The sequence below is a fragment of the Nycticebus coucang genome, chromosome 5, assembly GCF_027406575.1.
Source record: "Nycticebus coucang isolate mNycCou1 chromosome 5, mNycCou1.pri, whole genome shotgun sequence".
Taxonomy (NCBI): Eukaryota; Metazoa; Chordata; class Mammalia; order Primates; family Lorisidae; genus Nycticebus; species Nycticebus coucang.
The window spans coordinates 39,103,912-39,129,287 of record NC_069784.1 but is presented as its reverse complement, the minus strand read 5'-3'; the positions used below and the strand labels follow the sequence as shown (position 1 = coordinate 39,129,287).

Here is a 25,376-nt window from a genome sequence, read left to right as displayed (position 1 = left end):
GGCACCTGGTTTAAAAAACAAAAGCCCTTAATGCCTCTCTTGTGCTATCAAGCCTTTCCTTACCCAGGCCTTACTCACTTTTCCCTCAGACTACCCATTACTCCCAGCTTGAGCTGATTATCCGGGAGCAATAAATCCAGGCTGCCGTGAAAACTGTCTATCAGGGAACCCAAATATCCCTCTCACCCAGCCTCTCTCCCAAAGAGATCATGAGCTGAGGGCATATAGTCAGGAACCCCTCCCCAAAAGGACAGAGGAAGTAGATTCTATACTTAAGAGAGAAATGTTTTCATTCCAGAGCAGTAAGAATTTTGGTCTGGAAGCGATGGCTATGGCGGATGGGCCATTTGGGGAAACAAAATGCAAGCAAGGGAATAATTTACAAACAAAGCGTGGGTATATTTGGCAGGTTTGAGGCAAGCAGAAAGGAAGGTTTGAGTACTCTATAAAAAAACCCAAATATCGGAAATTCAAAATTCTTCTGATAAGGCCACAATGAAGAGATTTCCAGCAGTGGGTGTTGCAGGATGAGGGCACCCAAATTGTCACAGGCTTGTAAAGTGACACGCCGAGGTGGAGGCGGGCGGGGCAGGGCAGTGCCTCTCACAGGTCCATGTCGGGGCCTCCTGAGGATGTCTTCAGTGGCACTGAGTCAAATCCATCAGGAGTTCTCTGAAAGAGAGATGGTGACAGGAGCTGGCTGCTACACAGGGGCAAGTTTGGGGGACAAAGGAGAGAAATGGAAAGCAGGTGACAGAAGGAATCCTTATGGAATCTCTGTTTTTCAGTGGCTTTGTGGAAACACAGAAATGAGAGACCCTCTATTCTTCTTGCTCCCTTTAGGGTCAGTCAGAGAATAAGAAAAATCTTAAAAATCTCCCACTTTATAACGTTTCTGAACTCTAGAAGTCCCAGATTGACTCAAGAGTCCCAGGGTGAACTGTTGTCTCATTGGTTAAAAAAAAAAAAAAATTGGGCTTGGCACCTGTAGCTCAGCAGCTAGGGTGCCAGCCACATACACCGGAGCTGGCAGGTGCGAACCCAGCCGGGGCCTGCCAAACAACAATGACAACTACAACCAAAAAAATAAAAAATAAAAATAAATCACAGTCTAAGGAGGCCACGGGAGTCACCTTGGCAGGTCAGTGCAAAGGGAACAGATTCAGCAATCCAAATGCCTAGGCGCCATCCTTTTTCACCACCTGTGCTCTCCTCCCTCTTTCCACCCTCCCCACCCACACTGCTGGGATGACCTGGTTCAGGGCAGTGGTCAGGTTTGGGCACTGGCAGAGTGGGGCTGCAGCCCTCTGTAGCACTGGGGGCGTTGCTTGGATGCTCTGTGCTGGCCCCACACCCAGTGACAGAGTTGTCCCTATTGCATTTATGAGCTTCACATTCACTCCCCCACCCACACAGAGCCAACCCTTCCAGCTCAGAATTGCTCAGCAGGGAACAGCTTAGACTTAGCTATGATTCAGCCCCCAAAAGACCAGGCCCAGACACCTGCGGGACAGCACCCTCCACTGGTCAAAGGAGAGCCCCACTTCTATCAGAAGTTGATCCTAGCAACACCTCTTCCCCCTTCCAAAACAAAAGAGGAGTGGGGAGGATGATTCTTATAACATGGACAGTTCAATACTCCTGGAAGTTAAAAGGCCCAGTCTACCAACTGGAATGCATGTTGGAAGAGAAGGAGCCTGGTCAAGGGCAGCCTTGGGGTCCACTGGAAAGAGTGTCAGTGTAGGAATTCAGAAGGCAGAGGCAGGATTTTCAGAGGGGGAAACAATATAGGTGGGGGAGTGGGGAGCACAGTGATGATCCCTGAATGGTGCAGGACCCATCATTGTTCTGGCAGCAGTGACTTTTCCAGCCCTCCATGCTGACTTTCAGCACACTGGCTAGGCACCTTACCTTGGAGGTAAATGATTTGATCTTCCCAAAGAGTGACTTCTTGCTGGTAAAGATGAGGTCATCTTCCACATCCTCACCTTCCATGATGGCACAGCTGTCAGCTGCTGGCAGGTCACAGTCCTTCAGGGTAGCGTTCATCACCAGCTTGGAGTACTTGTACTCTAGTCTGTGAAACAGGAGGATGGGAAAGACAAGACATCAAAATGTGGGAATAAGGGGAAAGAGGGAGAGAGATTGGGGTATACACAGATACTACTCCCATGCCATGGGTAAGAAAACTGAGGCGTAGCAAAATGGTGTAAGGGCTGAGTATATAGAAGGAATCATAGCTTCCACTTCGGTGATCATTTTTCCTTAAAGCTAATTATTTCTGTGACCTCAAAGCTTAATAGAAATATTAAAACCATGAAATCATTATTTGTATTGTAAATAATAACAAATGTAGGCTACTGGCCGGGCATAGTGGCTCACGCCTGTGAGTGATCCTAGCACTCTGGGAAGCTGAAGTGGGTGGATTGCCTGAGCTCACAGGTTTGAGACCAGCCTGAGTCATAGCGAGACCCCATCTCTAAAAACTGGCCAGGCATTGCCTGTAGTCCCAGCTGCTAGGGAGGCTGAGGCAAGAGAACCACTTGAGCACAAGTGTTTGAGGTTGCTGTGAGCTATGATGCCAGGGCACTCTACCCACGTGACAAAGTGAGATTCTGTCTCGAAAAAAAAGTGGGATACTCTTTGCTTTACCTCTGAGAATCTAAAGCCATTTTAGACTGTCACATGGCACCACCCCTGTTCAGGGGTTGGATTAACCAGGGCATACACGGCTATGTGGCTCAACAAGTCTCTGGCCAGAGTCACAGGGTCTGTAGCCAACCTCAGAGAAAAGCTTCATCTTTTTTTTTTTTTTTTTTTGAGAGACAGAGTCTCACTTTGTCGCCCTCAGTAGAGTGCCATGGCGTCACAGCTCACAGCAACCTCTAGTTCTTAGGCTTTGGTGATTCTCTTGCCTCAGCCTCCCGAGTAGCTGGGACTACAGGCGCCCACCACAACGCCCGGCTATTTTTTGTTGCAGTTTGGCCGGGGCTGGGTTTGAACCCGCCACCCTCAGTATATGGGGCGGCGCCCTACTCACTGAGCCACAGGCGCTGCCCGTGAAAAGCCTTATTAACTTACACCCTCACACGTTCTGCTTGATCGATCATCCAACCCTTTTTGTCTTCAAACTCTAATACCCCATCACGTACTTCTGATTCTTTTTCCAAAAGTAGCAGGTCAAGACGGTGAGCAGGATGGCAGTACAGGTGCCTGCAGAGATGCCCACTTTCAGCCAGAAATCTATCGTTTTGCAGATGGTGACTCTCTGCTCAGGCAGAGAAATGCCTCCAGAGCATAGCTTTGGTTCTCGCCACACATAAGTAGTTTTCTGTTGGAGAGGAAAACCAGGAACTCAGATTTCACATTCCCTTTTCTCCTGAGAAGTCTCCAATCGGAAGGAAACCTACCTGGATCCCAGCCACACAGCTGCTGACGATGGCGTGGTAGTCAGCCTCCGAGCAGAGCGGGCAAGCGGCCACGCTCTCCCACAGGAAGTGGAAATTGCAGCCATCACAGGTCCCGTCGGAGCACATGCTAGCAAAACAGGAAGGAGGTCTGAGCTCCACTCGCTGGACCATGGGGGAGATCTGGTTGGAGGCCTGTTGTCTCATAGCTTGCCTGATTCATCCTCTTCCTGCCCAAAATGTTAGCCCTACCAGGACAAGGATGATCTCCAATATCCCTGATGGTAAGAGGCCTTCCCACCCTCTACCTGTTTATGCCTTTGCTGACACCAGATGAGAGCTGATATAAGGTGTCTGAGTTCGAACGTGGCTGCCTCATCAACCCCTGAAGTTCCTGTCCTCCCATGGACATGTGACATTTTACAATAGCACTTTGGTGCAGCATCCTGGGGTTGGGGCTGGGATTGGCCTTGAGGAATGAACTTTTTTTTTTTGAGACGGAGCCTCAAGCTGTTGCCCTGGGTAGAGTGCCATAGCATCACAGCTCACAGCAACCTCCAGCTCTTGGGTCGGTAATTCTCTTGCCTCAGCCTCCCAAGTAGCTGGGACAGCAGGCGCCTGCCACAATGCCCGGCTATTTTTTTGGTTGCAGCCGTCATTGTTGTTTGGCAGGCCCAGGCTGGATTCTAACCTGCCAGCTTAGGTGTATGTGGCTGGTGCCTTAGCTGCTTGAGCCACAGGCGCCGAGCCGAGGAATGAACTTCAAGTCACGGATATCTGCACTTCACTGTGATTTTCAAATGGCAAGAACAGTGCCTTTATGCTTGGTCAAGATGCCCTGCTCTGCTCCCCATCTCCCCATCAATTGCCGCTTAGAAGTAGCATTATCTCAGACTGTCTTCCTCAAGACTCTAATGCCCATGAAGATGTTAGCTGGCAGCTTGGCACCCGTAGCACAGTGGTTACGGCGCCAGCCACATACACTGAGGCTGGCAGGTTTGAACCTGGCCTGGGCCAGCTAAAACAACAATGACAACCGCAACAAAAAAATAGCCAGGCATTGTGGTGGGTGCCTGTAGTCCCAGATACTTGGGAGGCAAGAGAATCGCTTAAGCCCAAGAGTTTGAGGTTGCTATGAGGTATGACACCATGCCCCTCTACTGCGGACGACATAGTGAGACTGTCTTGAAAAAAAAACATTGTTAGCTGGTGTTATATGGGGAAAAAAGGGGGAGGCCTATGGTCATATTAGTTTGGAAACTTTCAATTTAGTACCTGAACTCAGAATTGGATCTTTTAGTTGCAGAGAGATCCATTCTTAGGATCCCTAAACATTTACTAATCCTTAACTCCTAGCAAGGGCCAAAGTGTGGCCCATGTGAGCTTGCATGCAAACGATCTGAGGACTTTTTTGCTTATCTGTGGCGGTAGATATCACGAAAATTATGCACAGACCTTTTTGTGTGTGTTTGTTTGCACTTCTCAGCTTTCCTTAGTGTTTGTGGATTTAATGTGTGACCCAAGATGACTCTTCTTCCTATGTAGCCCAGAGAAGCCACAGGCTTGGACATCCCTGTACCTAAAGTCCAACTGGTTCCTTTAGTCCTTAAAATAACCTGAGGGAACTTACTATGATGTCAATTGTACAGGTAAGGGGGAAAAAGGCCTAGAGAAGATTAGAAATATATCCCTGATAGCACAGGTAGGAAATGGAGGAGCTGATTCAAATACAGCTCTTGACCAGAGCCATGGGCCACCATGCTGCACAGCTGCCACTATACTGGGAACTTGGGAGCAGCTTTGAGTCTTCCTTCTGCCCCATTCAGGCCTTCTGATGACTGAGAATTTGGGGCCATGACTATGCCCCCAATAGCCTAATAATGGATCTCAAACTCTTTTCCCTTTTGCTTTTTTTCAGTAATCCCTGGCTCTTGGGATAGAATGAGTCCAAGGAAAGGAGATTTTGGCCTTCATTACATATCTTTGTAGGGCTTACCTTGGCAGCAACAGACTTCCAGGGGCAGATTTCTGGGGACTGCACCTGACACGGATGGTGGTTGATCTTCCAGAACTGCAGGATTGGGTCACATCATTGGACCTGCAGAGAAAGCCAGCCCCCATGGGGGAACAAGTCACTCAACCATGTTGTTGGACAGCCACTAAGTGCAGCCAGGATGGAATGATTCCCTTGCTGGGGAAGTCAGGACTTGGGCTCTAGCCTGACACACAGGGAATGCACAAGCCTTGGTTTATACATGGAGGGTGGGAATCAGCAAGATCTAGTCAAGGAGGAAATGCAATGGTCTAGGAAAGGCACGGCACACACTGGAGGATCCTTAGGCTGGAAGGGAAGTCCACTGCAGATCATCCGATCTTTCTCTCTGCCTCCAGGGCAGACCTGCCGCAGTGATACCCAAAAGCTGGGATCAGGGAACTCCCGGCCTTTGGCTAACATGTCTAGGCCGATCTGCTAGACTTGATAAATGATAGGTGGCAAGAGAGGATGGGATGCAGCAGAACTTGGAGGAGTCCTAGGTTTCACTTGCATTAGCCTGGCCTCTCATCTTCACCTATAAAAGAAGATCACGTCCGGTATTCCCAAGGACTCCGGGTGGAAAAGTTCAGCTGGGGAGGTGATTCCATCCAGAGTCATATCTGTTGTCACCCCTGCCAAATTAGAGCTCCTAATTAGTTCTTACTAGCAGCATCAGCTAGTAACCCACTTTAATTCTTTCAATACCTATCAACATCCAACCTCACTTCATCTCATGACATCCCCGAGTGGCTCATGAAAGGGTGAACAAAGGTTTGTCAGAGGCCCCCGGGACACACGGCACAGAGGACGGAATAGAAAGTTGGGGTCAGGAGGTCAGGCCCCTCACAGGATGCCTTTTCTCCCAAGCCTGGTAGCTTCATTCTCTCCCGCACAGACATGCACGCTCGCACACACGCACACTCACTCAAACAAAGCTGGAGCAGCGAAGGTACTCACCAATCAGTCGGTCAGCCAGGCTGACAGGCTGTGAGGATACCCCAGCCTTGTAGCCTGTCACCTCCGGGGGGATGAAGACTGCCTGGCAGACGTAGGATACGATGGATTTGGAGAACCCTGACTCACCCTCAGGAATCCGGAGGTCAGTGACATTGTCAGTGCACACAGACATCTTCTTACCCTGGTGGGAGGAAGGGTGTGGGATGTGAGGAGAAAGAAGTGAGAAGTGCATAGTCACAGAGGAATTCCCAAAAGAGCACAGGGAAAGTTTTTTTTTTCACATCTAACGTTTTGGCCTTCCAACAATATGTTGCAGTGCAATGATTCATCTCAGATCTAACGACAAGATGTAAATTGTTTTTATTTTTATTTTTTTGAGACAGAACCTCAAGCTATCGCCCTTGGTAGAGTGTGATGTCACAGCACAGTGATTCTCTTGCCTCAGCCTCCCGAGTAACTGGGACTACAGGTGCCCGCCATAATGCCCGGTTATTTTTTGGTTGTAGTTGTCATTGTTTGGCAGGCCCAAGCTGGATTCAAACCTGCCAGCTCTGGTGTATGTGGCTGGCCTTAGCCACTTGAGCTACAGGTGCCACCCTTTTTTTTGAGACAGAGTCTCAAGCTGTTGCCCTGGGTAAAGTGCTGTGGCATCACAGCTCACAGCAACCTCCAACTCTCGAGCTTAAGTGATTCTTTTGCCTCAGCCTCCCAGGTAGCTGGGACTACAGGCACCCGCCACAACACCTGGCTATTTTTTGGTTGTAGTTGTCATTCTTGTTTGGCAGGCCCGGGCTGGATTCGAACCTGCCAGCTCTGGCGTATGTGGCTGGCACCCTACCTGCTAAGCTACAGGTGCCTAGCACAAGATGTAAAAATTATTTTTTTCTTTCACTTTTTGGCCGGGGCTGGGTTTGAACCACCACCTTTGGCATATGGGGACGGTGCCCTACCCCTTTGAGCCATAGACGCTGCCCAAGATGTACATTTTTTTTTAAAGCCAAAAATAAGGTGTAGATGCCCTAGGCTTTGGAACTCTGGCCCAGGGTCCCCAGTTTTTTTTGTTTGTTTGTTTCCTTGGAGTTTGTTTCACCTGAGAGCCCCTACATAAGCTGGATTGTAATGGTGGCAACTGATTTAGAATTCTAACCTATCAGCCCACCAGTTAAAGGGCCTTCCTTATCCTAATCAGTTTCTTAGACAGAAACTGAAATATATGTCCAATCCCCAAACCAGTGACATTTATTTTTGTGGCTGGGTCTTACTATGTTGCCCAGGCCGTTCTCAAACTCCTGGCTTCATGTGATCCTCCCACCTTAGCCTCCTGAATAGCTGGAACTACAGGCGTGGGTCAGCTGAAATCAGAGAAATTTATTTGCACATTTGGCCTTTTGGGGAAAAGTTTTCAGGGAGATTTATAAACATTTAAACACCTTTTAACCTCCAGAATCCTCTGCTATCTGATTAATCTCTGGTTCTATCCTGTGTCTGTCTCTGGCCTCTAACCTACTGGCTTCCCTTCTCAATTACGTCACTGTCAGACTGCGTATCTTACCTGGTTTCCGCAGAGACTGAAAGTAAAGTGATGGAAATATTTCAACCCTTTGGAAGTGAAGCTTGACCCTCCAGTCAGAGTGACAGTATTTGCCAAAGCGGAGAAGTTGTAGTTGAAAGTCCTAGCCGGGGTGTTGCGTGTGAAGGTACAATCGTTGTAGCACAGAGAGTGGATCTGGGGAGGGGAGAGACAGTGTCAGGTCAGTTGGGTAGGCAGGGCCTTGAGAGGCTGTAGGAGAAAGTAACAGTCTCCTCCCCAGCCTGCTCCAGCCCAGATGAGGTGAAAGAAGAGAAATAAAGGATTAGGGGTCAGCACAAAAAGCAATGTAGCAGCACTAGTGGAATTCATGTCCATTTTGCATTCAATTATTAGCACATATGTGATGTACAAACCCAAATCTGTTTTTTCCAGTAGATAGTTCAGTCAAATTCTATAGCCCTGTCCCTGTGCCTCTCAAGACCCAGGATAACCTTCTTACTTCCAAGCAGAAGACAAATGAATACTAACCCAAAGAAGGGTGCCCAGGATGGCAGAAGAGAAACTGTGTGTCTTTCCCCCTCACCCCCTGAACACTGCTCCCTCTTTCTCAGGTTCTCTATAGGAAATTGATCTCCAGAGGGGGTTTTACTTCCTATAAACCGATTTCTTGCTCTGTTTCAGGATCCCCGTTCAGTAGCAGCCTTATACAAATGTCATTCCCTCCCATTGCAGCAGGGGGCGCTCCAGGGGAAGAAGATTGTGGCAAAAGTCCAGGGTGCCCAAAAGAGGTCGCCCGGGATCTGCAGAATCCTTGAACTTGTAGAACTGAACTGAGCAACATTTGCAGAGCACATATAAATAATGCCTTACATTCTATCTAGACTTCAGCCGACTGGAAAAAATATATAAAATAAAAATGTAAAAATAAATAAAGCCTTACAGAAATGTATGTGCATGTGGTTGAGATCAGTAAAATACAAATTCATTTGAAAGCATCAGTGAATACCGAAGAGCTTTTAGTCACATGTACTTCCTCAGAGGCAGAAAGTAGATGGAGGCAACAGCACTGTTTTTCCACTTTAGAAAGGAGTCTTTATACCTGTCAACTTGAGAAGCCACTGGGATGAAAGACAGCAATGCCAATTAACCAAGTGTCCCAGCAAAGGTTTGGTTACCTTCCCAAAGAAGTGGGAGCAAATTCCCTTGAGAACAGGCTGGATTGAACTAGGTTAAATTCAAGCCACAGGCCCTGCTATTCCTTCCCTTCAGATCTCTGCACAGATGCCAAATAACCTTCTAGACCAGACATCGGTTTCCCTTACCCATCAACTGAAAATGGGACTAGTCCATGACTAAATCTTGGAACCCTGAATTGCCACCCAGAGTCATAGCCTAGATGGGTATCCTCCAGAACTCCAAGCTGGGAGTATGCCAGAGGCACACGCTTTGAGATCAGCACTCAAGAACCCCATCCAGGACCCATCCACCTGGAGGGTCAAGTTTAGGATGCATGACAAACTTCTGGCACCTTGTTGTTCTTGGTCCCTGTACCGCAGGACACACAGGCCTGGACACCATAAGGCTGGTGGGCTCTCAGGATTGTGTTAGGGGGACAGGAGTGGCAGGTTCCTGAATCTCGGTCAATGTAGTAACCAGCAGGACAAGAGGTGCAGGAGGAGCCCATGTCAGAGGCTTCTAGGGCACAGGGACGGCAGTAGGAGGCCACCCCGTCCAGGACATTGGTGACATTGATAGAGTAGATCTTGGCAACATCGTTGGTATACTTCCTGCCCTGGAGACAAGGGAACAAGAGGGGAGAGAGTGAAGGCCAAAATGTCAACAACAATTGAGGCCTCTGGAAATAGCAAAGTAGTTCTTTCTTTTCTTTTGTTTTGAAAGATAGGATCTTGCTATGTTGCCCAGGCTGGAGTACAGTGGCTAGTCACAGGCACAATCATAGCACACTATAGCTTCAAATTGCTAGCCTCAAGCGATTCTCCCATTTCAGTCTCCCAAGCAAGGACTTTTTAATCTTTTATCCTACAATACTCAAGAAAAACATTAGAAGCATCCTACTCTTTTTACTCACTTAACAGTGGCTCTTTACTTACATTCTGCGTCATTTTAAAACAAGATTGAGCCATTTTAAATGATGTAGTAAAATGTTAAGTACCATAAGGGAAGTATGCAGTAGCTACGGTTATATGGAAAAAACAGCTCTTTTCCTTGTAAAAGACACACACACACACAAGTATTTGTAGGGAAACAAAGACTAGGAGATACTCTAGACATTAATTGTGTTATCTCTGGGTAGTAGGATATCTCTGGCTGACTTTATTTCTTCTTTTTGCCTATTTCTTTTCTTTGAGTTTTCTGCAATAAACCTGTATTACTTTGAGTTAAGAAATAAAACCCGAGTTATGATCATTGAAAACAACAACAGATCTGGACCTGCACATGCCCTTTGGGGCAGGGGCTACAAGGGCAGACAGGCCACTTAAAGCAACTGCATTGGCATCTTCCCGGGAAGTCGCTGGCTAAGGCTGCGTGATCCTCAGAGGGCTGGCTCAGGCCCTTTCCTGCCTGATTCTTTGAGATTCTGAACCTCAGAACTTAGGATAATGCCAGACATCCTCCTGGGTTCAAAGGGTCTTCTCTGGGAGTCAGGGGTCTGAGGAAGGGGAAGAACTTACTGCCTCACGAAATGTGGTCCTCTGGAAGGCCCAGGTGAAGCTCATGGTAGCGTTCTCCTCAACAATGTAGGTATAGGACTGTTTGCCTTTGGAACCTTTCCACGTCTCCACGGGAGTGTTGGTCCTAGAATTCACACCCTGACCCCAGGACAGACAAGTGAAGAAAGTGTGACAGCTGGAGGGGGAGTGGGTGCCCGTACTGCTGCCATCCCAGGGGCGATCACAGGTGGTCGGACCCATGGTAAACTGTAAAGTCCCTGAGGGTCAGCTCAGGCCTTTCCTCAGTGGAATCACTATAGGTGGACTTGAGTTATGTTGATGCACCAGTGGGACAGATGGGACCTAGCCTCCCTGGAAGCCCCATAACCGGCAAAGAAAAACATACCACCATGAAGTAGAGCTCACAGTTCACAGAACAGATGGTCTCAAAGACAAATGTGATTCTGGCCACTTCTTTATTCTCTGTGTCTGCCATCACCGACTGTGGAGGTCTATGGGGGAGAAATGAAAAGTCAGTCCCAGGCTCTGCATCCCTAGCTCAGTAGTTACGGGACCAGCCACATACACCGGGGCTTGTGGGTTTGAGCCCGGCCCAGCCTGCTAAACAATGACAACTACAATTAAAAACAAAACAAAACAAAACAAAAAAACAGCCGGGTGTTGTGGCAGGTGCCTATAGTCCCAAGCCATTCGGGAGATTGAGGCAAGAGAATCACTTAAGCCCAAGAGTTTGAAGTTGCTGTGAGCTGTGATGCTACAGCACTCTACTGAGGGCAACATAATGAGACTCTGCCTCAAAAAAAAAAAAAAAAAGAAAGAAAGAAAAAAGAAAAGTCAGTCCTAGAGGTCAAGAGGTGCTTACTGAAGAACCCAGACAGCTGCAAAGGGTCTACTTGGGGATGGGATCAGGTTATTTGCACTCTGGAGAGTATGGACTAAGTTCAGTTTTATCCTCCCAGCTGTGTGACTTTGACCTAGCCAAGCCGTAATTTTCTCATCTGTAAAATACAGGTAATGGCTGGGCACAGTGGCTCCTGTCTGTAATCCTAGCACTCTGGGAGGCTAAGGAGGGAAGATCTTTTGAGATCAAGAGTTCAAGACCAGCATGAGAAAGAGCAAGACCCTGTCTCTACTAAAAATAGGAAAATTAGGTGGGTATTGTGGCAGATGCTTATAGTCCCAACTATTCAGGAGGCTGAGGCAGGAGGATTGTTTGAATACTAGTTTAAGGTTGCTGTGAGCTAGGCTGACACCACAGCACTCTAGCCTGGGCAACAGAGTGAAACTCTCTCGAAGAACAAAAAATGGAGGTGATGATATGTCTTTATTTGCTGACCTCCCATCATTGTGGTAAGATCCCAAGGCATCTGTATACAGATATACATATGTGGAAGTGCTTTATAAAATGGAATATAACCTCACACCCAGGGGTTGTGTGTGTGCCTATATAGTCCTAGCTACTCAGGAGGCTGAGGTAGGATGATCACTTGAGTCAGAAGTTCAAGATCCACCTGGGTAAGGTAGTAAGACCTTGTCTCAAAATAAATAAATAAAGGCCGCGTGCGGTGATTCATGCCTGTAATCCTAGCACTCTGGGAGGCCAAGCCGGATGGATTGCTTGAGCTCATGAGTTCGAGACCAGCCTGAGCAAGAGTGAGACCCTGTCTCTAAAAATAGCCAGGCATTGTGGCAGGTGCCTATAGTCCCAGCTACTTGGGGATTCCTTGAGCCCAAGAGTTTGAGGTTGCTGTGAGCTATGCCATGGCTCTCTACTGAGGTTGATAAAGTAACACTATCTCAAAAAAAAAAAAAAAAAAAAAGCCAGGTTGGGTGGCTCTCACCTATAATCCTAGCACTCTGGGAGGCTGAGGTGAGTGGATTGCTTGAGCTCAGGAGTTCAAGACCAGCCTGAGCAAGACAAGACCCCCTGTCTCTACCAGAAATAGAAAAACTAGCCAGGCGTCATAGTGGGCGCCTGTAGTCACAGCTACTCAGGAGGCTGAAGCAAGAGGATGTTTTAAGGCCAAGAGTTTGTGGTTGCTGTGAACTGTGACGCCATGGCGCTCTATCCAGGGCAACAGAGTGAGACTCTGTGTCAAAACGACAACAACAACAAAACAAAACAAAACAAAAAAACTATATAGCTTCAAGCTGAGTATGGTCTGTAGACTAGCAGCATGACCATCTTTAGGAGTTTAATAAAATCGCAGAACCTCAGACTCCCCTCCCCCACCCCGCCAGTGAATCAGAACCTGCATGTTAACACAATTCCCAAGTGATTTATGTCTTAAAGTCTGAGAAGCACTGCTATCCTAAGGTATAGATTGCCTACATTTACTCAGCCTCTCATTCTCCAGCACAGTGGGAGCTCTGCCTGGGTGAAATGAGCAGGATTTGTGGTATCTTCAACAAAGTTCTCAGGTTGTTCCAACTTTTGGGCAAGAGAGAGCCAGGCCAAGTGGGATGGAGGGTGGAGAGCGAGGCAGCACTTTACTACAGTAATCAGATTTCCTAATTGAAAAGTGCCTTTTAAATGTTACTCCAAAAAAGCCTAAAAAATTTGCTCACCTTGCATACATGGGATGTATCTGGTCAGCTCCTGGTGATGTGGGTTAAGGAAAGGGAAACTGAGCAACACCATCCCAGGGGTAGAAAGCAGAGACCCCAGGGGAGGGAATGGAGAAGTCAAACTGGCAATAGGGCAGCCTGTTCAGTGGTTCCCCCTCATCTCCAAAGCACACATGGGCAGAAGAGTTCACTTTGGCTTTTGAAATCCACTCATGGCTTCTCTTTTGGTTTTAGCCATTTGCTTAAAGTCTAAGGCCCTCCAGTTCCCAGCCCTTCTCTGCATAGTTGTGGTAGCCAATGAGCTGGAAGAATCATCTTAACCTCAGATAATCCTAAATCAGAGGCTTGTTTTATAGATAAGGGGCCTAAAGCCTGTAGAGGTAAAATGATATCCTCAAGTTCACAAAGCCAGTAAGTGGCAGAGTTCAAGTACCTGTCTTTCAGTCCAGTGTACTTTTCCACCATCCCACACTGCCAGGAGTAACTTTTTTTAAGTGACAAACAAATTATTTGTTGTCTTAGGTCCTCTTGGGATATAAAGACAAATAAAAAAATACGAACAATCCCTCCCAATCTTCTTGTCCCAAATAAAGACGGATGGTCTATGGGCTATTTGGGGCCTATTTTTGTTAAGTTTTCTTTTGTTTTGTTTTGCTTTGTTTTTTTTTGAGACAGAGTCTCACTGTGTCACCCCCGGTAGAGTGCTGTGACATCACAGCTCACAGCAACCTCTAGCTCTTGGGCTTAGGCGATTCTCTTGCCTCAGCCTCCCGAGTAGCTGGGATTACAGGTGCCTGGCACAACATCCGGCTATTTTTTGTTGTTGTTGAAGTTTGGCCGGGGCCGGGTTTGAACCTGCCACCCTCGGTCCGGCGCCCTACTCGCTGAGCCACAGGCGCCACCCTGTTTTGTTTTGTTTTTAATTTAAGGAAGAATTTGAGTATCAGGTGGCTAGTTGATAGGCTGAGAGAAAATGCGTGAGCTTTCATGCCCACTTGGCCTAACTACACTGTGCCCTCTGACACTGAAAGGAAATTCAGTTCCCGAAGCCCTCTCCTCTACAACATTCCATAGTGCAGGGGATTCGGGTACGCCCAAGGTGGCCTAGATTTCTCCTTGGTCTTGTAGTCCTCACCTAAATCCTGGCACAACCAGAGTGAGAATCATGAAGTCATTGTCTGAGGCTCCAACAGCTGTATAAATGTGATCACCAGCCACCTCCCAGCCTGGAAAAGGAGAGGGGAGAGTTAATGCCCTGGTGCAAATGTGCACCCACATGACACCCTGAAAAAGAGATATGGCACCCCACCCTTGGAGGCCTCCAGAACTACCACCGGGCGCAAACTATGTTACTTTGGTCAAAGACTGAAGGTCTCAGAGCAAGACCTTTGGGACGCATGCTTGTTATTTCTAGCTCTAATCTTGCATCTGAAAGTTGTGTCAGATGATACGTCCATGAAGAGTACAACTTTCAAGGGAATGCACCAGATAATTAGCTTATTTTTCTCAGATATCACTATTAGGAAGAAATGAGAAGTTGGGAGAACAGTGGGAGTGCAGGGAGCTCATGGTAAGGCGAGAGGCAGTTACCTGTCATGCCCTTGTACTCGAAGTTGATCCCACTGAGAACGGTGGTTTCCATGTTTGTGGGCAGTGTGTTCCACCACTTGTATTCAAATCCCACGGCAGGTTCAGTCCCAGCTGGGCAGTGGGTACAATCTGGGGACGCACAGATCCAGGAATTCAGCAGGAAGGCTGCAGCCACCGTGATAGAAGCTGTTGCCCTGCAGCCCGAGGGTGCTACTGAGTGCTGTTGCACAGGATCTATCAAGTTGACTCGAAAACATTCTGACAGCCTGTTTCACTAACTCATGAGGTAAACACTGAGCCTTCATTCCAATATGCCAACAACACTACTTGCCCACCAAAATTTTCATTTCAAAACTTAAATGCATGGGCTCAGCGTTCATAGCACAGTGGTTACGGTGCCAGCCACATACACCAAAGCTGGCAGGTTCGAACCCAGCTAAACAACAATGACAGCTGCAAAAAAAAAAATAGCCAAGCATTGTGGCAGGCACCTGTAGTCACAGCTACTTGGAAGGCTGAGTCAAGAGAATTTCTTGAGTCCAAGAGTTGGAGGTTGCTGTGAGCTGTGATGCCACAGCACTCTACTGCGGGTGACAGCTTGAGACTCTGTCTCAGAAAAAACAAAAAAAAACCCTCAAATGTACCTTTTAGTCCGATACATGTAGTTCATATTATTGCCACATTACTATTAATAGATACAGAAGTCCCTCCAAGGCAGCATAGCTCAAGCTGATCTCCCCAGCCCCTTCAACCTAGAGAGCATCTCCACTACATGCTGCGAGACTCTGTTGTGAGGCTTGGGTATCTTCAGACCTGAGTCACATTTGCTGCTGGAACTAAGAGGCAGGAGAGTAGTTCCCAAGTCTAACTCTGACCTACAGGCAGACCATCTCTCCTCCTAAACTCAGTCCTCAGAGATGGCCTGGTCTTTCTGCCTCCCTTGGAAAAGCAGAGTCCACCTCCCACCAGCCACTCTGAGTGCCCATATGGCCCATCCCCATGGTTGATGTGGGGATGGATGTGACACGGGAACAGTATGGTGAGGAGGTTACCGGAGCCGTTGGAGTAGGACCCATACGGGCAGGGCTCGCAGGTGCTATTGTTGGTTTTGAAGAAGCCTGGGTTGCAGGGTGGACATCGGGTCTTCACGCCAGAGGCAGGTAGCTTCACTGCCCCCTCAAGTTCCTCGCCACAGATTTTTGGCATGGCCCATTTGTACATGAGCTGCGTCTGCAGAAAACGGATTAAGCACAGCTCAGCCTGTGTGGGATTTAACCCATCTTCAGGACTCTAACTTGAGGATGGGGGCTAGGGGTTTGAGGTGGGATTCTGGGCCAGATGAGAGCCCCACCCCAGGTGGGGAACTTGGTGTTGGTCACTGATAGATCCCAAGCACCAAGCCTAAGTTATTGGTTGTGCTCAACGACCTGCCACGTGAATGTTGCCTGGATGAAGAGGGATACACCTAATGAGGACTCTGTGGAGAGGGGATGGGGCCAGTTGTCTTCAGAGAAAGCTCTGATTCCAATGTCGAGTCTTATTACCACCAAGGTCACAGGAAAAGCAGGTGGTGAAAATCACAGAATACGAAAAGGCAAACTATGGAGGCAGCTTACATAACTTCGGGGGAAAGAGGAGGAGGCTAAGATGTCCCAATTTTTTTCCCAGGTGGTCCAATTCTTTGCTCTTGTAGTTTACTCGGGAAACATTTATAGAAAGCCTAATACATGTGCATGCCAGGCCAGACCTGGTGTCTCAGAGACACACGAGATGTGGCTCCTGCACTGGGTACAGGAGGGGAAGGGGAAGTGACCTGCAGGAGACCCCGGTGAGTCAGGGGTGAGGTTGGACAGTTCTGTTCTTCCTGTATGTCTGTCAGACCAAGTCAGAGGCAAAAAGGCGCCTTTACGGACTGCACTGAGGGGATGACGAAAAGTCTGTGCAGCGTACCGTACGTGTGAAAAGAACGAGTAAGGCCTCCGTTCCTTTATTTGGGCGGGGAAATGAGAGGCTCTTAGGGAGAGACCACACTGATGCCTCCCCCTGCTCAGCTCAGCCCTCCTCTTGGGTCGTCTCCTGGATCAGCACATTCAGCAACCCCAATGCGTGGGCCATCTTGGTCCCCAAGAAACCAGAAAGGCACAGCAAAGGTCAGAAGATCAGTTGCAGGCACCAGCTCCAGGTGCGTCAGTTCATTTTAAAATAAGGTTCAGAGGACAGACTGGAATCAGTAGACTGAGCAGAACCAGTGGACACGAAGCACAAAGCTGGAGACCTGGAGGGTGCTGCTGGTGACTGCACACCGCCCCTTAACCCACACGCTGCAGCGCACCTCCTCTGACCTGGGCTTTGGCTGTGCTACAAGGTGGGAACATGGCCTATGGCCCGACCCAGCATCTAGAGGCCCAGGGGTGGTCAGGCCAAGGCGGATGCCCAGGCTGGCAAGCAGCAGAACAAACCTTATAGATCTAAAGGGCCTTTGGTCTGTGCCTGGTGGGTAAGAGCGTGGAAAGGAGGAAAGTCAGTCATATTTGGTCACATGCTATGAATAGGCGGGAGAAGAGGAGCAGGATTAATTGTGCCCATCTTATTAGTAAGTCAACTGAGACCAAGAAAATGAAGATCGGTTTCACAAGGTCATACAGAACATTGGACACTATGGAAGCGAGTCTAAGATGCAACTGACAAGACACACAGCCATTCTCTCTTTGCGAGGGAAGGGAAGGATGCTCCAAAGAGAGGGAGGAAGGTGGTGGTCAGAGACTGTGATGGCAAATAAGCACTGCTGAGGACCAGACGTTAGTCCATGCTTAATTAGCCAAGAGATAATTCAGCCAGCCGCCCAGCCAGCAAACATTTATGCCTCCTAATAGCCAAGTATTATGCTTAGTGCTGAATGCAGAATTCCTTCCTGTTCATTCTTTCTCCTGGAGAGCCTCTTGTTTAGGGACACAGACAGTTCATCCAGAGCGCCTAACCCAAGACAGATCTCTGTCCTGTGCCTGTGAGCCCAGCCTGGCTCATCATTGCTCCTTGAACTCACCGGGTGGACAGCTGCCTCCTCTGCTCCCTCTGTGTCCCCTGCCTGCACATCCCCATGGTTCCTCCCTCTTCTCATCCAGGGGTCTGCTCAGAGAGGCCGTCCTCTTCCTTTCTAGAACAGCATCCTCACCTTCCATCATTCTCTATCTCCTTCTCCTGTTTTCTTTTTTACCTTCCTACCACTTGTTACCATTCCACACATCCATTTGGTGTCTGTCATCGTCCTCTCTGCTCCCTCAGAATTACGCTCCACGAGAGCTGGGTGTGCCCTGGTTTTGTGAACTGATAGCTATGCAGTGCTCAGCACAGTGCCCACACAGGGTAGCTGCTCAGTAAGTAGTTGTTGACTGTCAAAAAGAACAAATGGCCTCCTCCGAGCGGCCTTCTCTGGGCCCAGCGCCGGTCACGCCTCTTCTGGGCTCCCCCAGGTCCCTGTTCATCTCTGCCTCACTCAGGCTCCTCTCTCCTTGCTCAGCCTCCCACACAGGACTGCGGCTCCCTGAGGGCAGGAGCCGTCCCAGTCACACCTGAGTCCCCAGCCTGCGGCAAGGGGTCTGACAGCCACTCAGCACCCAGCAGGTACTTGTCAGTGACAGTGCAGACTAGGAAGGAAAGCTCTTTTCGGAGGCAGAAAGCCTGGGGGAAAGAGACAAGGGGGAACGAAACAAGTCAGGCCACTCTTGTGAGCCAGGACGTAGGAATTGATTCCCCTTGCCAACCCACAACAGCAGTGCTGAGGGACAAGTTGGACCAGCGGGAGGAAATAAGTGTGCCTGGACAGGCAGGCAGTGCCCAGAGGGGCTGAACAAATCCAGGAAAGCAAGCAAAAGAAAATGAATCTTTTTTAAAAAACAGAGCACATGTGAATAAGCAGTGAAACAAATGTGGCAAAACAGTTTCTGACCTGAAAATGAATGAAGCCATCTCCTTTTGCCCCCTGACTAGCCCTGGGGTAACCTGAAAGGTCTGTGGGGTTTTATCTGGGGCTGGCTTCTATGACTGCTGGACAGCGGTAAAGCCCAGGGAACTGGAGACAGTCCATCTGGGGCCGAGGGGCTCCGTGACCTCATTACCCACCTCTCCGTTGGCATCACAGGCTGTGTGTGTGTAGAAATAGTCTTTGTCTGTGCAGGCTGGGCGCACTTTGCAAGAGGAGGATCCTTTTTCTAAATTGCCGAAGCAAGAAAAAAATACTTGAAGTCACATGAGAAAGCTGGGCTCTTGACCACTTGTTCATCACCCCGGGACTCCCAAGCCCCTGGGATACATTACCACATGCCCAACCTGCCCCTTGCCCCAGTGGCATTCTTTCCAGCTCCCAAAACCCTGCTCAAATATCCTTTTCACCTCTCCTGAGTGTGGATGTGAAGACACTGACCTTACACTGTGGGACAGGGTATGGAGAAGTGGCTGGGCCAACAGACCAGCAAGGAGGGGTGGGCGTGCAAATGGCTTCTTGCAGGGTAGCCACCACCAAGCCAACTTCCTGGAAACCTGCCATCTGCCAGGTGCCTTAGTCTCCTGACTGTAGGTGTGGATTTTCTACTCCTTAGGATATTGCTTTTATACTTTTATTGCAAGCCTTTCTTTGAATGTTCTCTTAACATATGGCTAACATGAAGGTCTATGAAGGTCTTCTATTTTTGAAATTTCTCTCTCTCTCTCTTTTTTTTTTTTGAGATAGAGTCTCACTCTGTTGCCCTTGGTAGAGTGCCGTGGTGTCACAGCTCACGCTAACCTCAAATTCTTGGGCTCAAATGATCCTCTTGCCTGTCTCCCAAGCAGCTGGGACTACAGACGCCCACTACAATGCCTGGCTAATTTTTTCCTACTTTTTTTTTCAGTAGAGATAGGGGTCTCACTCTTGCTCAGGCTGGTCTCAAATCCATGAACTCAAGCAATCCACCTGTCTCAGCCTCCCAGAGGCTAGGATTACAGGGGTGAGCCATTGCACCCAGCCAAAATTTCTCCTTCATGTAACCAACCTGTACAAAATCCTTGTACTTTCCTTGGACTCCACTTAAGACCCAAGGGTCTTTCCCCCTGCTTTAACCCAAGCATCATAACATCATCTTTAACCCTTGACCTTTGTCTGATGGAAACTGCTCACTACAGATATCATCCTGCTTGCTATATTGTCCGTCTCCTGGTTTCTGTTAGTACAGCTCCACTTTAACTGGTGAACCTCTAGATGGCAAGAACTATTTCAATAAATCCCTCTTTAAAACAATAGATTTCACCTTTTTTGAATTTAGAAACCTTTTTGAAAATTTGAAGATGTTTAATCCACATAAATAAAATTTTAAAAATTTTTCCAAGGAACTGACCTTCTCTGAAATAAAAAACATTGCCTTACAGAGAGCACATGACAATTCTACAATTAGAACTACCACCACTGCTTCTGATATGACTACTGTGTCACCTGCAGGTAAGCATTTCATAATGATAAGATCTTCTCTCTATATAGTAGAACCTCCATAGCCGACCACCTCCCTACATTAACCTCCTCCTTAAGTTGAGCTTTTTTTTTTTTTTTTAGAGACAAGAGTCTCACTTTGTCACCCTCGGTAGAGTGCCATGGCGTCACAGCTCATAGCAACCTCCACCTCTTGGGCTTAGGCGATTCTCTTGCCTCAACCTCCCAAGTAGCTGGGACTACAGGTGCTCGCCACAACGCCCGGCTATTTTTTTGTCATAGTTTGGCTGGGGCCGGGTTCAAAGCTGCCACCCTCAGTATATAGTTTGCCTGGCACCCTACTCACTGAGCCACAGGCACTGCCCAAGTTGAGCTAACTTTTATAGACCGGACATGTACCACATGTCAGTATAATGGGCCTAGTTTCTTATGTTGACCACTTCAATATGTTGACCACTTTGTTAGTCCCCTGTGTGGTCAACTTACAAAGAAGGTCCTACTGGCAGGACATATCACCTGGCAGGCACTAGGGTTACGGGAATGAGATTTTAAGTTAGATAAAACTTGGGTTTGGATCCTGCTTCATTATTTAGTAGCTGTGTCATTTTAGGCAAGTTAATCTCTGTCTCAGCCTCAGCCTTCTCATCTGTAGAGCAGGAATAATACTATCTGCCTTGCTGGAACCATCACATACCTGGCACATTATAAGTAGATACTCACTAAATAGCAGTAACAACTACACATGTTTGGGGATTATTTTTATTTGGGAACTGTCATGGGAGATTTAATAAGGATTAAAAGATTCTTTCCTTTCTTTCCAATTAAGGGCTTATTTCTCAATTGATCCCTTCTTTCTCCCAATGCACCACATGAGTTCCCAGATCATAGTCTCTCCTAATGACCATGTAGCTGGCGGGTACTGGGAAGTCCCCCTCAGCTACACATCTCCACACCTCTTCTGTCCCTGTCTTATTAGGCTGGGCAAGAGGGAATGACTGGCTGAGAAACAGCTGGGGTCTTTTCAGCTCATTTACTTTGTTAACAAGCAGAATTCAGCATGGAGGGACGCAGGGACTCCTGCTTTGGACTGCCTTGGCCAGGAGAAACCTGGGGAGAGGTGATGAAAATGTGCCAATTCCCAGGACCTTGTGTATTGAGTCTGGCAAAGTACAAGCTCTGTGTTAGAAAATGCATCCCACGCAAAGCCCTTTCTCTGCTTGTCAAATATTTGCTCAGCCTGACATCCCAGTTCTGGGTTTTAGCAAAAATGGCCCAGCTGTTTACACACTGGCCACTGTTAAAGTGTTTTTTAATAAATGATTAACCTAAAAGCTGAGACAGACCTCACTTTCTTAGCTCAGGTTTCATTGAGGTGTTTAAGTTGGATACCAGTCAAGTTCAAAAGATCAGCCTAATGTTTGGTTGAGGGAGTGGAAAGGGATTTGAGCAGGACTGGCCCTGAGCAAAACTGTAAGAAGATCAAATTTGTCTCAGGGCCTCCAACTCCTCTTTCTGCACCTACCTCCTCCATTTTTTTTTTTTTTTTTTAATTTTAGAATGTTACAGGGGTACAAATGTTTTGGTCACATGCATTACTTTTGTACCATTTGAGGCAAGGTTATAATTGTGTACATGCCCCAGACGGCATGCACTGTGCCATTAGGTATAAATTTACTCATCCCCTCCTCCCCACTTCTGCCTGCTTGATCTCCATAGAATTTTACTACCATATGTACACATGCAGGTTGGTCATTTAGTTCCAGTTTTAAAGTGAGCACATATGATGTTTGTTTTCCATTCTTGTGGTGCTTCCCCTAGGAGGATGGTCTCTAGTTCCATCCAGGTTGTTACAAAAGGTGTTAGTTCACCTTTTTGATGGCTTGGTAATACTCCACGGTATACAGATACCATGTTTTACTAATTCTTCTTTCCTTATCTTCACACTGCCTCCAGGAGTACAACATTCTCGCTAGGATCCATTTTATCAAAGGAAAACATTTCCCCTGAGGGATTAAGTACCTAGTGAACACAAGGCCCAACTCAAGACACCAGTTTAAACTCTTGGCAAAGTCCTTAATGGCTCTGGGCTTCTCTTTATTCACTTGTAAATGGTAAAATCACTCCAATACTATGCCATGAGAAATAAATGAGATAATGTTTTGCCATTTTGAAAGTCCTATATAATCTATGCCAATTGTGACCTCTGCCTCCAGCCATTCTCTCCCTACTCCATGTGGCAGCCAGAGGGGTCTTTCAAAAACACCAGCCAGATTGATCATATCACTGTCCAGTTTAAAATTCTTCAATGGCCAAATCTCAATTTGTTTTTACAATAGCACAGAAGTGCTGGTCCATGACGTGTTCCCTGCCTGCTCCTGGCCTCGGATGCTACTTCCCTCTACCTCATCTCCAAAGTGAGTTACTCACAGTCCCCGAGCCTTTTGGCTTTGGCTCACTTCTCCTGTCCCCAAATACCTGCCCCCATCAACTCACCCTTTCACCTTTCAAGACCTCGGCTGGTGAAGCTTTTTCTCCTTTCCTAGAGAGGTTCAAGCATTTCTCTCTTTTTTTTTTCTTTCACTCATGCAACACCCGGCACTCCTATCCAGCATCTGCTGCACCACGGAGAGTTACTGCACTCAGGTGTATCCATAACCACTTTTGACATAAGCTGAAGGGCAGGCACCAGCTCTACCCCTAGCACCAAGCCCTGTCATTGGCACCTGGCAGGCACTCAGCATATTTTTGTAAGTGGATGGGTCTTCTCTCACTCCCTTCACACACATTCATTCCATCATACACTGTCATCAGACTCTGCATTTTGCCAGCCTCCCACTGACCATGAATTCTGGTAGAGTCTAGTCTCTAAGAAATGTGATTTTCTTTGTACCCCAAGCTGGTGAGGTAGTTAACAAGTTGACCACATTCTTCATAATAAAAACTCACTTCTCAAATAAGTAGACTGAGAAATTGGTGGCAGAAGGAGAATTAACTCCAAGAATTCAGACTGCCAACCTAATGCTTTCATAACAGCGCTGTGAATAAAAAATCAGTTGCATAGAGTTGATCAAAACACACCTAGGCAGTTTTTCTAGAACCACCTCTCCAATGAAACCCTTGCACAACTGCTGGGCTGGAAATGGAACCAGAGGCTTCGACTAACAAAGGCTGCCACAGATAGAGGTAGAACAGAGAAGAGGAATACATGGAAGAAATTCAAGTGGAAAAATAGGAACTTAGGCTTATAGATAAAAGCTTCCTCCAAGATCTAAAAAGTATGGTTCTGATTGAAAACTACATTCATTTGGCAAGATCTGTGTAGATAAATAGGACTTTTGTTTTAGAAAAAGTATAAATAAGCAATTTGGCTGGTCTTGCCTGAGCAAACACATAGTATAACACCTGTGTGAGGTGTGGGTGTGTCTGTGTAAGGTTTTGTTTGAGAAGAGGCCTTGTGCTAGGTTTACATATGGTTCTGTGTAAGAAAGGAAAAATAAAATAGTTATGAGTGTTTCTAGGAGAAAAGAGGGAATTCTCTCTTCCTTCTTGTCTGTTACAGAACCTGCCTTGAAGATTAGACCCCATGGAACTGCCTGAGCAAAGGGCCATCTGGAGGCACTGCCCATCTCACACCAGGGCCTCAAGACCCCCTAGAGCTCCCTTAAATGACCAAGTTCTGTTTATCAAATTGGGATGCTTTAGGAAGCTATCCAAGAATTGTAAAAACAAGCTACTTCTGGCTGTCCCTTCAGTGTCCCTTAGAGTAGCAGTTTTCAAACTGTGTTCCAAGAAACCCTGCATTGAATTCAATAGCTTCTGAGGTTGATAAAAAAGATTGTAACTTGGGTGGTGCTGTCGCTCACAGGGGTAGGGCGCCGGCCCCATATGCCGGAGGTGCTGGGTTCAAACCCAGCCCTGGCCAAAAACTGCAAAAAAAAAAAAAAAAGATCATAACTTCTGTGTCATCTCATCAGTGCAAACTTGTGGTTATTATAAATAAACTTGATAATAATTGCTATAAATTAAAATGCATACATTTATACCTCTTTGTCTACTATATCTATTGTTTATAATTATAACCTTATATAAGGTTTCATTTTTATTTTTTATTTTTTTATTTTTTTTGAGACAGAGTCTCACTCTGTCCCCTGGGTAGAGTGTTGTGGTGTCACAGCTCACAGCAATCTCAAACTCTTGGGCTTAAGTGATTCTCTTGCCTCAGTCTCCCAAGTAGCTGCGACTACAGGCGCCCACCACAATGCCCTGCTATTTTTCTATTGCAGTTGTCATTGTCGTTTAGCTGGCCCAGGCTGGGTTGGAACCCGCCAACCACGGTGCCTGTGGCTGGCCCCATAACCACTGTACTGCAGGCGCCAAGCCAAATTATTCATTTTTTAGAGACAGGGTTTCATTCTGTCACCCAGGCTGGAGTGAAGGGGTACCATCATAATTCACCACAGCCTCCGACTCCTCAGCTCAAGCAATCCTCCTGCTTCAGCCTCTGGACCTCAGTTGGGCACCACTGTGCCCAGGTAATTGTTTTAGTTTTGTATAGAGATAGGGTTTCACTATATTGTGGTAGCTGGTCTTAAAGTCCTAGCCTCAAGTGATCCTCCTGCCTTGGCCTCCCAAAGTGCTGGGATTACAGGCATGAGCCACCACACTTGGCCTATTTCTTATTGTTATTTTTTGTAGTCTGTCTTCTCCCCACTGGAATGCAAACTCCATAAAGATAGGGACCTTTGTCTGTTTTCTTCACAGATGTATTCCAAGCACATAAAATAGGGCCTGGCAGATGGGGGCCTGGCAGATGGGAGAGCCTCAATAAATATTTACCAAATGACTTCATTTTTATTTGCAGAGTAATTAGTGGAAATATGGATTGGCAAGGGTCTTCCAGGGCCCAGAAGGGAAGGGTTTAAGAATTATTGTCCTCGGGCGGCGCCTGTGGCTCAGTGAGTAGGGCGCCGGCCCCATATGCCGAGGGTGGCGGGTTCAGGCCCAGCCCCGGCCAAACTGCAACAACAAAAAAATAGCCGGGCGTTGTGGCGGGCGCCTGTAGTCCCAGCTACTCGGGAGGCTGAGGCAAGAGAATCGCGTAAGCCCAGGAGTTGGAGGTTGCTGTGAGCTGTGTGAG

The 25,376-nt window shown here is 47.5% G+C and overlaps 1 protein-coding gene and 1 long non-coding RNA gene across 2 annotated transcripts in view; one reads left to right on the top strand and one right to left on the bottom strand.

The window, feature by feature from the left end:
- Positions 1-375: 375 nt before the first annotated feature.
- Positions 376-25,376, bottom strand: part of ELAPOR1 (endosome-lysosome associated apoptosis and autophagy regulator 1) — a 91,243-nt gene continuing 66,242 nt past the window's right edge. The window contains exons 8-22 of the mRNA XM_053592023.1: positions 18,901-18,989; positions 15,834-16,011; positions 14,782-14,910; positions 14,327-14,417; positions 11,009-11,114; positions 10,624-10,761; positions 9,459-9,722; positions 7,952-8,125; positions 6,400-6,580; positions 5,978-6,074; positions 5,404-5,505; positions 3,411-3,537; positions 3,153-3,331; positions 1,912-2,077; positions 376-672 (exon numbers count right to left, since the gene is read on the bottom strand). Coding sequence (XP_053447998.1) covers positions 604-672; positions 1,912-2,077; positions 3,153-3,331; positions 3,411-3,537; positions 5,404-5,505; positions 5,978-6,074; positions 6,400-6,580; positions 7,952-8,125; positions 9,459-9,722; positions 10,624-10,761; positions 11,009-11,114; positions 14,327-14,417; positions 14,782-14,910; positions 15,834-16,011; positions 18,901-18,989 — 2,090 coding nt within the window. The 3' untranslated portion in view covers positions 376-603. The remainder of the gene's footprint in view (positions 673-1,911; positions 2,078-3,152; positions 3,332-3,410; positions 3,538-5,403; positions 5,506-5,977; positions 6,075-6,399; positions 6,581-7,951; positions 8,126-9,458; positions 9,723-10,623; positions 10,762-11,008; positions 11,115-14,326; positions 14,418-14,781; positions 14,911-15,833; positions 16,012-18,900; positions 18,990-25,376) is intronic.
- Positions 19,197-24,044, top strand: LOC128586327 (uncharacterized). The gene is made up of 3 exons (XR_008380218.1): positions 19,197-19,354; positions 20,182-20,251; positions 23,799-24,044. It is a non-coding gene; the product is annotated as an uncharacterized LOC128586327 (long non-coding RNA).